The sequence below is a fragment of the Melanerpes formicivorus genome, unplaced genomic scaffold (genome assembly GCF_026170545.1).
Source record: "Melanerpes formicivorus ecotype bairdi unplaced genomic scaffold, bMelFor1.0.p_v2 SCAF_28, whole genome shotgun sequence".
In the NCBI taxonomy this organism is placed as follows: Eukaryota; Metazoa; Chordata; class Aves; order Piciformes; family Picidae; genus Melanerpes; species Melanerpes formicivorus.
In genome coordinates, this window is record NW_027142380.1 from 1,750,165 (window position 1) to 1,763,323 (window position 13,159).

A 13,159-nucleotide genomic window follows, 5' to 3' on the forward strand; every position below is an offset into this window, starting at 1 on the left:
ATGTATAATATTCAAAGCCATTTTATTCCTTTTAGACTGTCGTAGTTTACAGCAGTTGCTAAACAACTTACAGTTCAACAATTTCTCCTCATGGCATGTATTCAGTTCTTGGTAAACTATCACAGGATGTAAAAATAAAGTTTTATTATATCTGTTTTATAGTGGTTTAAGGCCATCTGTTCTAACAGCAGCTTAGCCATATGATTGATCTATATGCCTTTATATTCAGAAGGGGTTCTTAGATTCATTAGAGTCAGTAACAGGAGAATTTTCAATGAATCTGGAAATCAGACTAACAATGACACATGATAAAAAAAAATCATAAAAATATTCTTTTATATATAAAATACAACTTTGATACATAGGTTCACTACCTAATATGATTATATCCTGCCCTGCCTTGCAAAACATCACAGATATTTCAAAATGAAAGATACACAAAAAGCTGCCTTCTGGTGGTGCTGTTGCCATAGATTCCACTAAGGAATAAAAATGTTGTACAAAATGAACGAAAATTAGGAATAAAAATACTCTTTACTTATCTTTGAAGAACATAAGAGAAAGCAATAGATACTACTGATTTAAGATATAACCTGGAAACACATGTAAGCATGAAAGTTTAATCATGACAAGAATTTCAAGCTGTCCTTTATTTTCTCAAACTGCAGGATGAGGATTATTTCTATTCCTCTTCTATATACTGCACTGATACAATTATTTGCCTATGCAACTGGAAGATGGCTACAGATATATATAAACTTTCTTTTGCAGTTTGTACATCTGATTTTGGAAGGTTTGGTGATTTGCAAATTCTCTTGACTCAACTCAGATGATGGTACTACTAAAGATCAGTGACAAAGAAAATTTGTTTTTACTCTCCACATGTTTTACATAACCTATATAAGGAATGAATATAGGTTGTGACACAGATATAGATATAAGGATTGTGACATAGATATAAGGAACACTTATGATAAGAACCATAGGCTGAAGAAATAGTCACTTTACTCAGGCTGGGGGATGAAGGGTTTGAGAGCAGCCCTGTGGAAAAAGACCTGAGGATGAAAGCTGGACACGAGCTGACAATGTGAGCATGCCACCCAGAAGGCCAGCCATATCCTGGGCTGCATCAAAAGCAGCTTGGCCAGCAGGTCAAAGGAGGGGATTCTGCTACTCTTCTCCCTAGTGAGACTGTGTCCAGCTCTTAGTGCTGTGTCCAGTTCTTAGAACAAGAAAGACATGGACCTGTTGGAGTGGATCCAAGTAATTCCTTGACTGCTTGTGATATTTGCTAGCTGACCAGTTCTAAAGTCATTCAATATCAATATTGCTTTATCAATGTGGACTAATCAACATGGTACTGCTACAGAGTCCCTTTTGTGTAAAGGCTGTTAGGAAAAACTACAGCTATATTGCATTACAATTTAAATGACTAACCTATTAAATCTAAACACTTTTTAAGACTGATTCTATTAGTCTGAAGCTACAGAAGCTGATCAAGGCAGCAAGATCAAAGAACCATCTTTGCAATCACATTGTGCTTCACTGAATACTGGAGCAGTATATTTCACTCGAAAAGTTCATTTGGGTTTAGTCATGTAATTTGTATTAACCAAACCTGACATGTCTAAATAGGCTTATCAATTTCCTTATAATTAAACTACTCAAAAATTAATGAGACTGCTATTCTCTTTATTTAATTGAGTTCCATTTGTCCAGCCTTGCAGCCTTACACCATGCTTGAGACTGAAGAAGATGCATTGGAAATAGGATGAAATCAGCTAAATTTGTAATGTTGATGTATCTCAAAATATTAAAACCAACTTAAGTTTCTCTGATATCCCACAACATATTAATCTGTAGACCAAGTTCTTATTTGTACAATTATCCACTTATCAATACATGTGTTCACCTTTGAAAAGTCAATTTCCCAGTGTACTGCAAAGTTCCAATCCTGTGTTGATAATTCCCCTTGGAAGACTGCTACTGCTGGCCTTTGGGCCCTACAGGTAATTTGAACCTAACAATTTAGAGCATCTACTCTATAATAGTTTATACTGAGGCCACACAGCAGTGTTTACTCTTCTAATATTGGACCTGCCTCCAAGAGTTGTGCTGTGTGCCACAGTAATTGTTTATGGTTGCTTCATCTATTATAAGAACTATGCTGCCAAGCTATAAATGGAGTATGGGGTTACCTAGTTTTACAGTAGCTCCCTGCAAGTACCTTTATATAGTTGCTGAAATGTTATTCTGTGATTTCATATATTCAATACTGTTTGGTGGACTGTAACAAATATTTCTTTGCCTCTTTTTAACAGTACTCTGTCACCTAGTGCAGCTGTGTGTGATTTTGTACCCACTTTGTACCAGGACAAATAATGATACAAGGTATAAAATACAGGAGGATCACATACTCAGGTGCTTGGAACTGCTGCAGCTTTTTGCTGCTGTTCTCCTGCTTCAGGTCTTTAAACAGCTTTTCAGTAATGAGACTTTATCATTGTAAGAAGCAATTATTTTCCATTACAGTGTAATGCAGTTGCTGACTGGTATAGCTGGCTTTCATTCATTCTGGAACTATTTTTAAGTACTATATCACACACCTGCAGGTTGTCAGCCAGTATTACGACAAGCTGTACAGCCTACATGATTATTCAGGTTTCTAGGAAGGAATATATATATATCATGGAGTTGCTCTTTGTCCCTGTTAGAGGTGCATGAGTTTTTGTTGCGTGTTTTACTTGGTAAGTTCTAAAAAACCTTTGGTAATGATATCTCACGTTTCAAAGCTACTCAAAGAAATTTTAATATTTAAGAGAGGTGAGTCTCACAATTGATAGAAACTACAGAGAGAATATACTGTGGATTTAGACTTACTGGTGGGAAACAAGAGTTCCAGGTTGCTGTATCATCACTAACATTGAAGTTATCTACCTGTGAAGAAGTGCTCAGCCCATGTGAGATCTCAGTATCTTGGAACTCTTCATTTTGTTGTCTCTTCATGCTAGCCAGCATCTCAGCTAGCAGCTCAGATGAACTCTGGTTATTTGACTGGTCTTTTTTCCAGTCATACTCCTACAAGATAACACGGAAAAATCAACAATAAAGACAGAATCATGGAACAGAATACAAGAATGAAACAGATACCTCTCTTTGGGAACCTTCAAAAAGCTATGCTACTAAAAGAGAAACAAAATATTTACTGGGAAAAATTAGTTAATAGATTTCTGTTCAGCTGTGAAGATCAAACATATTTACACATAATTACAGGAAAGAAGAAAAATGCAAACACTGTTATGGACCGGAGTCTGGTTCCAGGGTGTTTGGTAAAGAAGATAAAAGCAGACTTTCCAAAGTTCAAAAATCCAGCAGCTAAAACTGCTTAAGCATTAAATAAAACTCTTGAAACAAACCAAATCACACAGTTATCATAGTATCATAAACATCATCAACGTAACATTTAGTTATTTGCCAAGAGCAGCATAAAATTCCTCTGAAAAACTACACACATCAGCACTAAACTTTGGAAGTTATTTTGGTAACTTGCTAGTGTATCCACTTTAAAATAAACATCAATGTGTTTCCATTTTCTTTTAGACTAATTGGTTTAATTGTTAATGCAGCTCTAATTGTTCTATCAGACTTGACCCACAGGCCAAAAGCAGTTAATGATAATATAGTTTAAGTTCACCCAATTTGCAGTTACATCATCTTTGTTTAAAGAACTTAAGGAAAACATTAAGGTTTTGGAAGCAGCAACTCTATCATATATTTTTGATGTTTCACTCTGAAGTACCACACTATTAGATTTCACTTAAAGCCATCTATTTCAAATAATCAGTCCAAAATAAAATTAGCACTGAAATAAAGTAAGCCATGCTTGATGGGAAGCGCGCCTGCAAGCTGACAATCAGCAGGAAAATATTTCATATAAACCAAGAAGTATGACTGGAGGGTGCTCACATGGAAACAGTGGCATGGGCAAGTATGCACATTTTTGTGAGAAAGACAACTCTAAAGCCTATTACAAACATATGTTACTTTTTACTATGCATCTCAAATTCTTTGCAAAGACAAAGGTCTTTGCAAGATTTTTCCTATAGATTCACTGCAAACTCTCGGTGACTGCTTTTTGGCACAGATGAATGTCTGCCATTTTGCACAAGGCATATGATGACGGTGCTAGCACAGCTGGCACACCTTTTTTTATCTCTAGCTTTTGAGCTCCAAGGTTTATTCCCATATAATGTGATTATTCCTACCAGTTTTCATCACAAAATAATACATGATGCTTTTTCTAGGCCCTTACTCAACATATGCAACTGGCTCAGTTACTACTAGTTTGTTCACTTCATATGAAGCTTGCTATGTTATGCCTGGATATTCTGCTTTGCTGTCATGTATTAGTATTCTACCAGATCTACGGTTGCTCTAACTTTTATTGATCTCACCGAAGATGCTGATTTCCTGTTAACTTTCCTATATAGATGCCTTCTGCATTTATCTGATTATAAGAGAAACTTCAGCTTATCTTTTTTACCTCATGGAAGAAGTAATTGCCATGTAGTCATTAAAATGACAGCATGAACTAGTGCTACGCAGAATAAAAGCACCAAGAGTTTGAAGGAACATTTTTCTCATTCTCTTTTTAATTAAGACAAAACATTGTCCAGACCTGCTTGTCTTTCCCCTTACATCTGTGAAGAAAGATGCGTAGATTTTTCTGAAGTTTTTAAAACAATTCTAAACACTTGTGGTTTGTGTTGTGCATTTTTTTTCCTTCCAGCTTCTTTCAAACTGTCATTCTGTTTTCTTTTCTTGTAATGGTCTCACTCTGGAAATGCCATACTCAGAAAGGAGAATAGATGTCGTCACAGGTTTTTTGTATTCAACATAGTGTACAATAAACACCTTGTAATAAAGAAGAAATTGTTTGGACTATTTATACTGTAGCTTCAGATGATTACTACGAAAAAGTCTCTTCACAAATTTTACACTATATCTTAGTCAGTTTTCAAAGGGAGAATTTGAACACTGAATTTAAGTCCACTTCGTAATTTAGGAGAAACTTTTGATGTAAGAAGCAATTCTGCAATACTCACAAATTTGTTTAAAATTAATATTTCATTTTAGTAATTAAAAGCTTATCTTGTATTTTTGCATATCCTCTCCTTATGAAAAAGTATTTTTGATTAAGCACTTAAAACTTTTGCTAGATTGACAAAACCTGTTGTTGAAAGGAATTTTTTTCCTCCCCCTATACAATGACATTTGCATTCTTCTAGGTTCAAATGATTTATTCAGAATTATTTGAATGTAGTTATATGTGCAGAAAACTTTAATTACCAGCTATCTAAATGCTTGCAATATTACCCAGAGGGCTGTACTTCTTTCTTAATTAAAAATATTTGAACTTAATAATAGAGAGCTCTATTAATACATGAATAAAACATTGCAAGCAACCAGGTCCTTAAAGTGTATTAAGTAGTTAGCAAATCGATGGCAGGAAGAGTTGGTTAAGCCATTTTTTTTCTTTACCATTCCACTGTATGAGTAGATTAGAAGAGACTACTTCTCTGTAAACTCTCACTCTAATACCTTTTCATACAAAACTATCCTTTCAGTGTTCTCTCACTGCTGTTAATAATATCATATGTCATCACCTCTTTTCTTGATGCTTGTGGGGATCCAGAATATTCCTTTCTTCCTACGAAACCACTCCAGCAGATATATAGAAAAAGCTTTACATAAGTATGTGGTCAGAAAAAGGCCACATTGAAACAGCTTCTCAGAGTAATTTAAAAATTGTTGGAAATATTCTCAATAAAACAATGACAACAATACATACCTGGCTTTATTCTGTCAGTGCTAAGTAAACATACTTTCTAATATAAGCAACCACTGTTTAAAAGGCAGTCAGTGGCACTCAAATTTGGCTTCAAATTTGGACCACGGCGTAGTACAGAGAGAAGTATCGAAGAACTCCGAGAAAATGGAAAATTTTATTACTTTATCAAATCAAGCATGAGAGCTACATCTGCCAGATACTTTCATCTTCTATTTTGTAGCAATCACACAAGGCCTGTAACTCCTGAATTTCTATGCATTGATAACAGGCTTTGTCCTTGAAAAAGTGCCTACAAGCAACATACTACCTGTGCGATACACTTAGAGCTACAAGAGCATTATGGTAATAAACCTACTGTCTAATTTAGTAATCATCTATTTCTTAAGCAGAGGAAAAATGATAGCTCTTTCCCCACATCTTTTATAACAAAATGATAATAAAAAAAGAGCAAAATATATCTAACATTTAAAAAACCTAATTGCAATCCACCTAGGTAGTTTATGTTTACTTATGTTCTATAGGACAAAGTTGTTCACTGCATTAAATACTGATAACATCCCTTGGGAAAGCAATCGACATATTTTGTTTGTTCTGGACACATAGATTACAGTTATGATTGGTAATAAACATAGTTGACTTTTAAGTGGAACAATTTTCCCAAACTGAAAGAAATCAGAAAATAAGGAAGGAGTATCTTAATGACAAGAAAGTGTAAAGTCACTGGAAATCACACACAAAAAAAAATAGTCCTATAGATAAAACTAGGAGAGAAAGGGAGTGTAAAATGCAAACAAATTTTATTATGCACTTCATGAATATTAATACATCTAAGAAACAGATAACTACTTTTTGAGTATCAGCTGGGGGTTTCCTAGAACTAAGAATTCCAGATACAAATAGAAAAGAACACATGCATTATATTCTTCCACATTCCTAGTGGCAATTCTTATGTCTTTTCCAGATAACAAATACATAGATCATATGCTGCTATTGGTAGGATTTTCTCTGCTTTTAAAAATACTTTTCCCTTTTTGTTGTCTTTAAGATCATCAGCCATTGGTATTTTTCATCACCATGAGGTCTCAGCATTACTTCAGATTTTCACTTGCGTTATTGTATTTCATACCCCTTGCTTCCTCCTGATTGGCCTCCTTCCAAAAGGTAAATGGTCTCTACACCCTTCATGGTAAAGGATGTTCTGTTTTTATCAGGAAAAGTGCAAGGCCAATAAGATACTTGCAGCATATAGGAAGATACTTCTAAAAGCCTCACTCAGAAAGACAGTCGCTCAGGACTGTGAGAGATGTGAAACCTAATCCCTACACTGGTACTAAGAAAGACTCATGTCACAAAAAAGCACTGAAGCATCAGTGGCAGAGCAGATGAACATTTCCCTACTAAAAATATACACAAAAGCTGAACTTATGCTTTCCCAGACATTATTTTTCACTCTGATGCCCACTTTGGATTACTCTTCCTAATCCAATGCCTAGATTTCTATATCCACAGTTGACTGCAGGTGGTCCATCCTCAGCAGCCATAGCAGCCAAGAGTAGGTGGAACTGTTCAGCATGATGATGCTTTTCTGGCAGTAGCAGCCTTGTCTCATGAAGTGATCACTCCTGCTTCCCCTTTCACAGATGCTGGCAGATCAGATAACTATACTCATTGTATCAACAGGTAACAAAATCACTACAGTCTAAAATTCCTATAGCAGAACAGCACATCCCCTGACTGGTATGGCAACTGCATTATCCTTTAGCAAGTATCCCATCACACATAAGACAAGCTCCAAGGGCAGGAAACACAATAATGATGGGAGGATCCAATTCCTTCACACCAGTGAGATACATGTCAAGTTGTAAGACATTTCTGTATGTACATTTTCCCAAATAACACATAACTGCTTCAGAGTCATGGAAAGGAGAAGTGTCTGTTCTTTTAGTCCACAGCAGTGTGGTGCAACCCCTGGTTCAAGATATTACAATCCAAAACCCACTCTCACACCAAGGATCATGCAGTAGCTAGAGTCAGTATCCATAAGTATTTTCACAAAATAGCTGTCCTGTGACTAAACACAACAAGACTCTTTGACTTGTAGAAAAGACAGGGGAATATGACATACAGCCATCAAATAGTAAAAGGCACAGATTAATAATAACACCACCACTACTACTACTACTACTAGAACAGATTATTGCTTCTTATAACAAACACAAGAATGAGAAAGTAACAGGAATGAGACAGTGTATTCAAAGAAATAAAAGGAGATAGAGCAGTTAAACTCTGAAATTCACTGTCACAAGGCAAAGGCCATATAGATAAAAAAAGCAACTACACAAATCTTTGGAAAAAACTTCCACCCCCAGTTATTTACCACTGAGCCATCTTTCACTGAAGAAATTGCTAAGCTATGGACTGCTGGAAGGAAGCCTGCAGGGCAAGCTGACAAGGTATCATTGAATGCTTGCTCTGTCCTCGCTCTGTCCTTTTTCCCTTGCTATCTATGACTGCTGCTGGACAGAATATGCTGGCTATGTAAGTCTTTGATATCACGGGGTATTAGCTGACATCTGAGAAAAGAGATCTCTGAAGCCTGAGGAAGAAGTTTGTCCTGTTTTACTCTCAGATCATAGTATTATAGTATCATAGTATCAGTCAGGGTTGGAAGGGACCACAAGGATCATCTAGTTCCAACCCCCCTGCCATGGGCAGGGATACCCCACACTAGATCAGGCTGGCCAGAGCCTCGTCCAACCTGGTCTTAAATACCTCCAGGGACAGGGCCTCAACCACCTCCCTGGACAACCAGGGATGCTCAGCAATAAATCAGATCCATTCATAACATTTAAAAGAAGAGGTCACATCTTAAAGGACATGTATCTGCAGTAATTCTAAGCCCAGAGGAATTCTATCCGAAAACACGGAATAATAACATACTGTCTCATATGAGATTTACAGAATACACTTGATTCTTAAACTCTGGTTTCTGATTCAAAGCACAGTTCAAAGCCCAAAATTATAAGCTGAAAATACAGGAATCAGCTATTAGAAAATATTCAAAACCATAATCAGCTTCAGACAAACTTGTAAAAGTACAGATGTTTGGATTCGCCTCGGAGTAATGCTTTTGGGAGCAGATGTAAGCAAGCGAAGATGTTTATTATGTTACACAGCAAAGTTATATAGTCTATCAGGAGGCACATGTGTCACATCTCAATTGGTCATTTTCTACTGGCATACGTGTAATTAAGGCATACAATAGGTCAAAATAACAAAATAATATTTTAACACATCCAACCAAATTCTGCCAAGCTTCTCTCCTTCAGTTACAAGGTGTTTACATTACTCTCAGAGTCAAGGACAAAACATAGCTTTCTCTTACTCGAGCAAAGGCAAATCTTCCCTATAGTCCTACAACGCTATCTGAAAACAACCTCTTTTACAGCTTCCTATAGTCTTCTAAAGCTATACAAAAACCTCTTCCAACACAAACTTGTTCTTCAAATTATTGCATGTTCTGTAAGAAGAAACCAGGAAGAAAAGTCAAGGAATAAAACACCACTTCAGTGAATATATGAATTCCTTTAGCCAACCTGGCAGTTTAGCCTATGACACAGCCTTAGCACTGGCTCTCAATCATGTAATTTATTATTTTCCAAAGCTGTCACAGGAAGGCTATGAAGTACCTAGATTAATGCTCTTTCTATGGTCACTTGTTAATATATCAATTCAAAGGCTGTCAATTTTCCTTTGTAATCATTCATCTTAAAACTACTCTTGAACTCACCTATTTTGAAGATATGAGTTGCTCAATGATACTTCTTTTTATCTATAACCCTCTGTGATTTCTGTTTTGTTTGGAGTACTATTTTGTGTGCCACAAAAATTACAAAATCAACTTTCAACAGACAGCTCAGGAGATATTGTTATGAAACCAGAATATATTTGGATGAAAGAAGTATTATTTCTCACTTTCTGCAAAAAGATCTATTTAATATAGCTCCTCTGTGCAATAGAATGCTTTAATTTTGAATTAAAAGTTACTTACACAAGTCTGTGTTGTCAGACATGAATTTTCTCTTGAAATTTCCATCGGAGACATTTTACTAATGGATCTTTTTAACTGACCAGGAACTTCTTCACATGTTTCAGTGTTTTTGCCTCCATATGGTATTCCTGTAAGGAATTTAGGTGGAGAAAGAGAAAGGGTAGGCTTTAAGCATCTCAGAGAGCTAAGATAATCTGTTTTTCTCACAGTGGAACTTTGTGGTTCTGATAAGATGGTCTCTTCGAGGTAATGCTTGCTGTGTTCCTTATTCTTCCAGGATTCATTTCCCCATGACATCCTCTTTAAGGTGCTCTCTTTCAAAACTGCTGAATCAGATGTTTCCTGTCTGCTGCTACTGATCTCAAGTTTCTCAGTCCCATGGATCAATTCATTGTTGTCATCCTAAATTTAGGAAACAAATCAAGAGCAATTCCCTCTCATCATCACACAATACAGTTCTACATTACCTTAACATTTCAAAATGGCTTTTTAATCCCTACTGCCAAATTCTGACTTTGCAAAGATTGTGAAAACCAGCTGCTTTTCCTGGCAACTCTATTAAGGATACTATAAACACATCCTTACATCTCAAGTTGTGTAAAGTAGAAAGAGAAGAAGAGGGAGACAAGATGACACTTTCCAAAATGTTGTTTCAAGTTTAGAATGCTCCCAAAACCTCCCAAACCTGTGTGTTACAACTATAATTTCAATAAGATTTATTACAACTGTAAACCAAGAGTAAGCAAAAAGTCCATAACAATGACAACTTTCCATTGAATTATTACTATACTGTGTTTTCACATGGTACCTTGAGCTTAAACACAGAAGGAATAATTCCTGTTGATACAGCTTTGCTCACCTGCAGCAACCTGATTGAACATCATACTCAGCACCATTTGAATAGCACTTAAGAATTTTGGAGGTTGGCTTGTTAACCTTATATTACTGCTTCTAACAATGTCTCTGCAAAGCGTCCCGTGAATCAAGCATATGATGTTCACTCATACTCCACCTCAACACAAACAGCAAGTTTTAATACGTGGAAAGAAAGAGAGTAGGGAAGCACATCTAGTGTTTGCCTCAGTGTTCTTATTCTCAAGGAAGAAATGATGAGCATACACTCATTTCATCTCTTCATGCCAATTCTCTGCCATATGCTACACACTGGATGTAAGGCATTATATATTGCAAGAGTCAGTAAGACACCGAAATATCATCCTCAGGATTCCTATCACAGCCAAGGTGCAGTTCTACTGCAAATTAAGTTTGTTAGTGACTTCAGTGAGCTCAGGACTGGATTACACAAATGAAAAGCACACTGAAGAAAATAATCCCTCAATGTTATTAATGATGTGTTTTGGAAATTTATAGTTTTATTCCCTCACTTAATAACTTATTTGAAACACAAACCTGTATTTCCCTCTTTTTCATGGATTTTTATTTGCCATAAATTATAGTCATGTTACATCCAGAGAAGGGCAACAAAGCTGTTGGGAGGTTTGGAGCATAAGCCTCAGGGAGCTGGGGTTCCTTAGCCTGGAGAGAGGAGGCTCAGGAGAGACCTGCTATCTACAACTACCTGAAGGGAGATTGTAGCTAGGTGGGGGTCAGTCTCTTCTCCCAGGCAACCAGCAACAGAACAAGAGGACACAGTCTCAAGATGCACCAGGGAAGGTTTAGGCTGGATGTGAGGAAGCAGTTCTTCACAGAAAGAGTAACTAGCCATTGGAATGGTCTGCCCAGGGAGGTGGTGGAGTCACCATCACTGGAGGTGTTTAGGAAGAGACTGGATGGGATGCTCAGTGCCATGGTTTAGTTGATTAGATGGTGTTGGGTAATAGGTTGGACTTGATGATCTCGAAGGTATTTTCCAACCTGGTTTATTCCATTCCATTCTATTCCATTCCATTCCATTCCATTCCATTCCATTCCATTCCATTCCATTCCATTCCATTCCATTCCATTCCATTCCATTCCATTCCATTCCATTCCATTCCAATTTAAGATGAAAGATTACTAAAGGAAACACTGTATTTCCCCCCATAGAGATAAATGGATAACTGATTGATCAGAAATTTGTATCTCTCCCACCTTTTCATGTCTCTTAAGTCTTATATATTTAGGTTCTATGATAATTTCTCAAATACTAAAGCATGAAATGGTACCAGAAACAGCAATAAAATTTGCTTGATTAACTATAGTGCAGCATATGTAAACCAAAGATGAGAATGAGCACTTCCACTGATGGATTGCATTCCTTGAAAGAACATGCAGATGGGCACTTCTGGATACATAAAACTGATTGCACTTGTTGGGTTGTAATTTTAAGATCATTCTAATGCCTCTAGATGGTCACCAGGAGAAGATGGGATAGAACTCCTTTGTACACTGAGATTTAATACTGAGATATCTGAGTGCAAATATCAGCCTTTGTAAGGGTACATTATCTTATTTTTTCCTTTATTCTTCAAATTGTATAAGGGCAGAAAAACTATCAGTTTTCTTCATTGAAAGCTTCATGGATTAACTTGCCTGTTACACATAAAATATTTGTATTTGTGACAGAACTATGTGATGTGGTCACACCTGCCACTCCACACATACCTATCACTCCACATACACCTGTCACTCCACATACAACTCCAGCAACCAGCAGGATTTCTCAGTTTTGCTCTGGGTTTCACAGGATGCATATCTGGTGCCGTGACAAGTTTAATTATACAAAGTCTCTGACAGAAATATGAGTTGAAAACATGGACATTCACATAATTACAAAATAAGTCACTTGATGGCGAGTGGTTCAAAGAGAAGACAATTTTTATCCTTTACTGATTATTTGAATCTGATAATTGAGTAGCAGCATTGAACCCTTTCAGTGACTGATTAGTAACTGCTGAAAGTAATTTATACATATTTTCTCCTCCCCAAAAGCCCAAAGATACATAAACCATATAATTCTGTCAGTTACTGGGCATATCTTATGGCTCTCAATATATGCAACATAAAGAGAGTCAATGTTCACTGATTTGAAATTTATTCTGATGCATAACCTGTCTCTTATATTTTACAATTCCATAAATACTTTTTGTAGATAATACTGACTTTACACAGATTTAATAAAAAAGTACATAATTCTCCTTTGCAGCTCCACTAGCTTCTCATGTACAGTAGGATGAAACTGGGATTTAGTCCCTTGGACTGCACCTTTTTAATTCATTATGTAGTGACATAAAAAACCCCAAAGAAAACATTTGGCC

General features: G+C 36.4%; 1 protein-coding gene across 1 annotated transcript in view; it reads right to left on the reverse strand.

The window, feature by feature from the left end:
• Positions 1 to 13,159, reverse strand: part of CFAP20DC (CFAP20 domain containing) — an 80,281-nt gene that overhangs the window by 24,181 nt on the left and 42,941 nt on the right. The window contains exons 13-14 of the mRNA XM_068154414.1: positions 9,903 to 10,304; positions 2,881 to 3,078 (exon numbers count right to left, since the gene is read on the reverse strand). Of these exons, the coding sequence (XP_068010515.1) occupies positions 2,881 to 3,078; positions 9,903 to 10,304 (600 nt within the window). The remainder of the gene's footprint in view (positions 1 to 2,880; positions 3,079 to 9,902; positions 10,305 to 13,159) is intronic.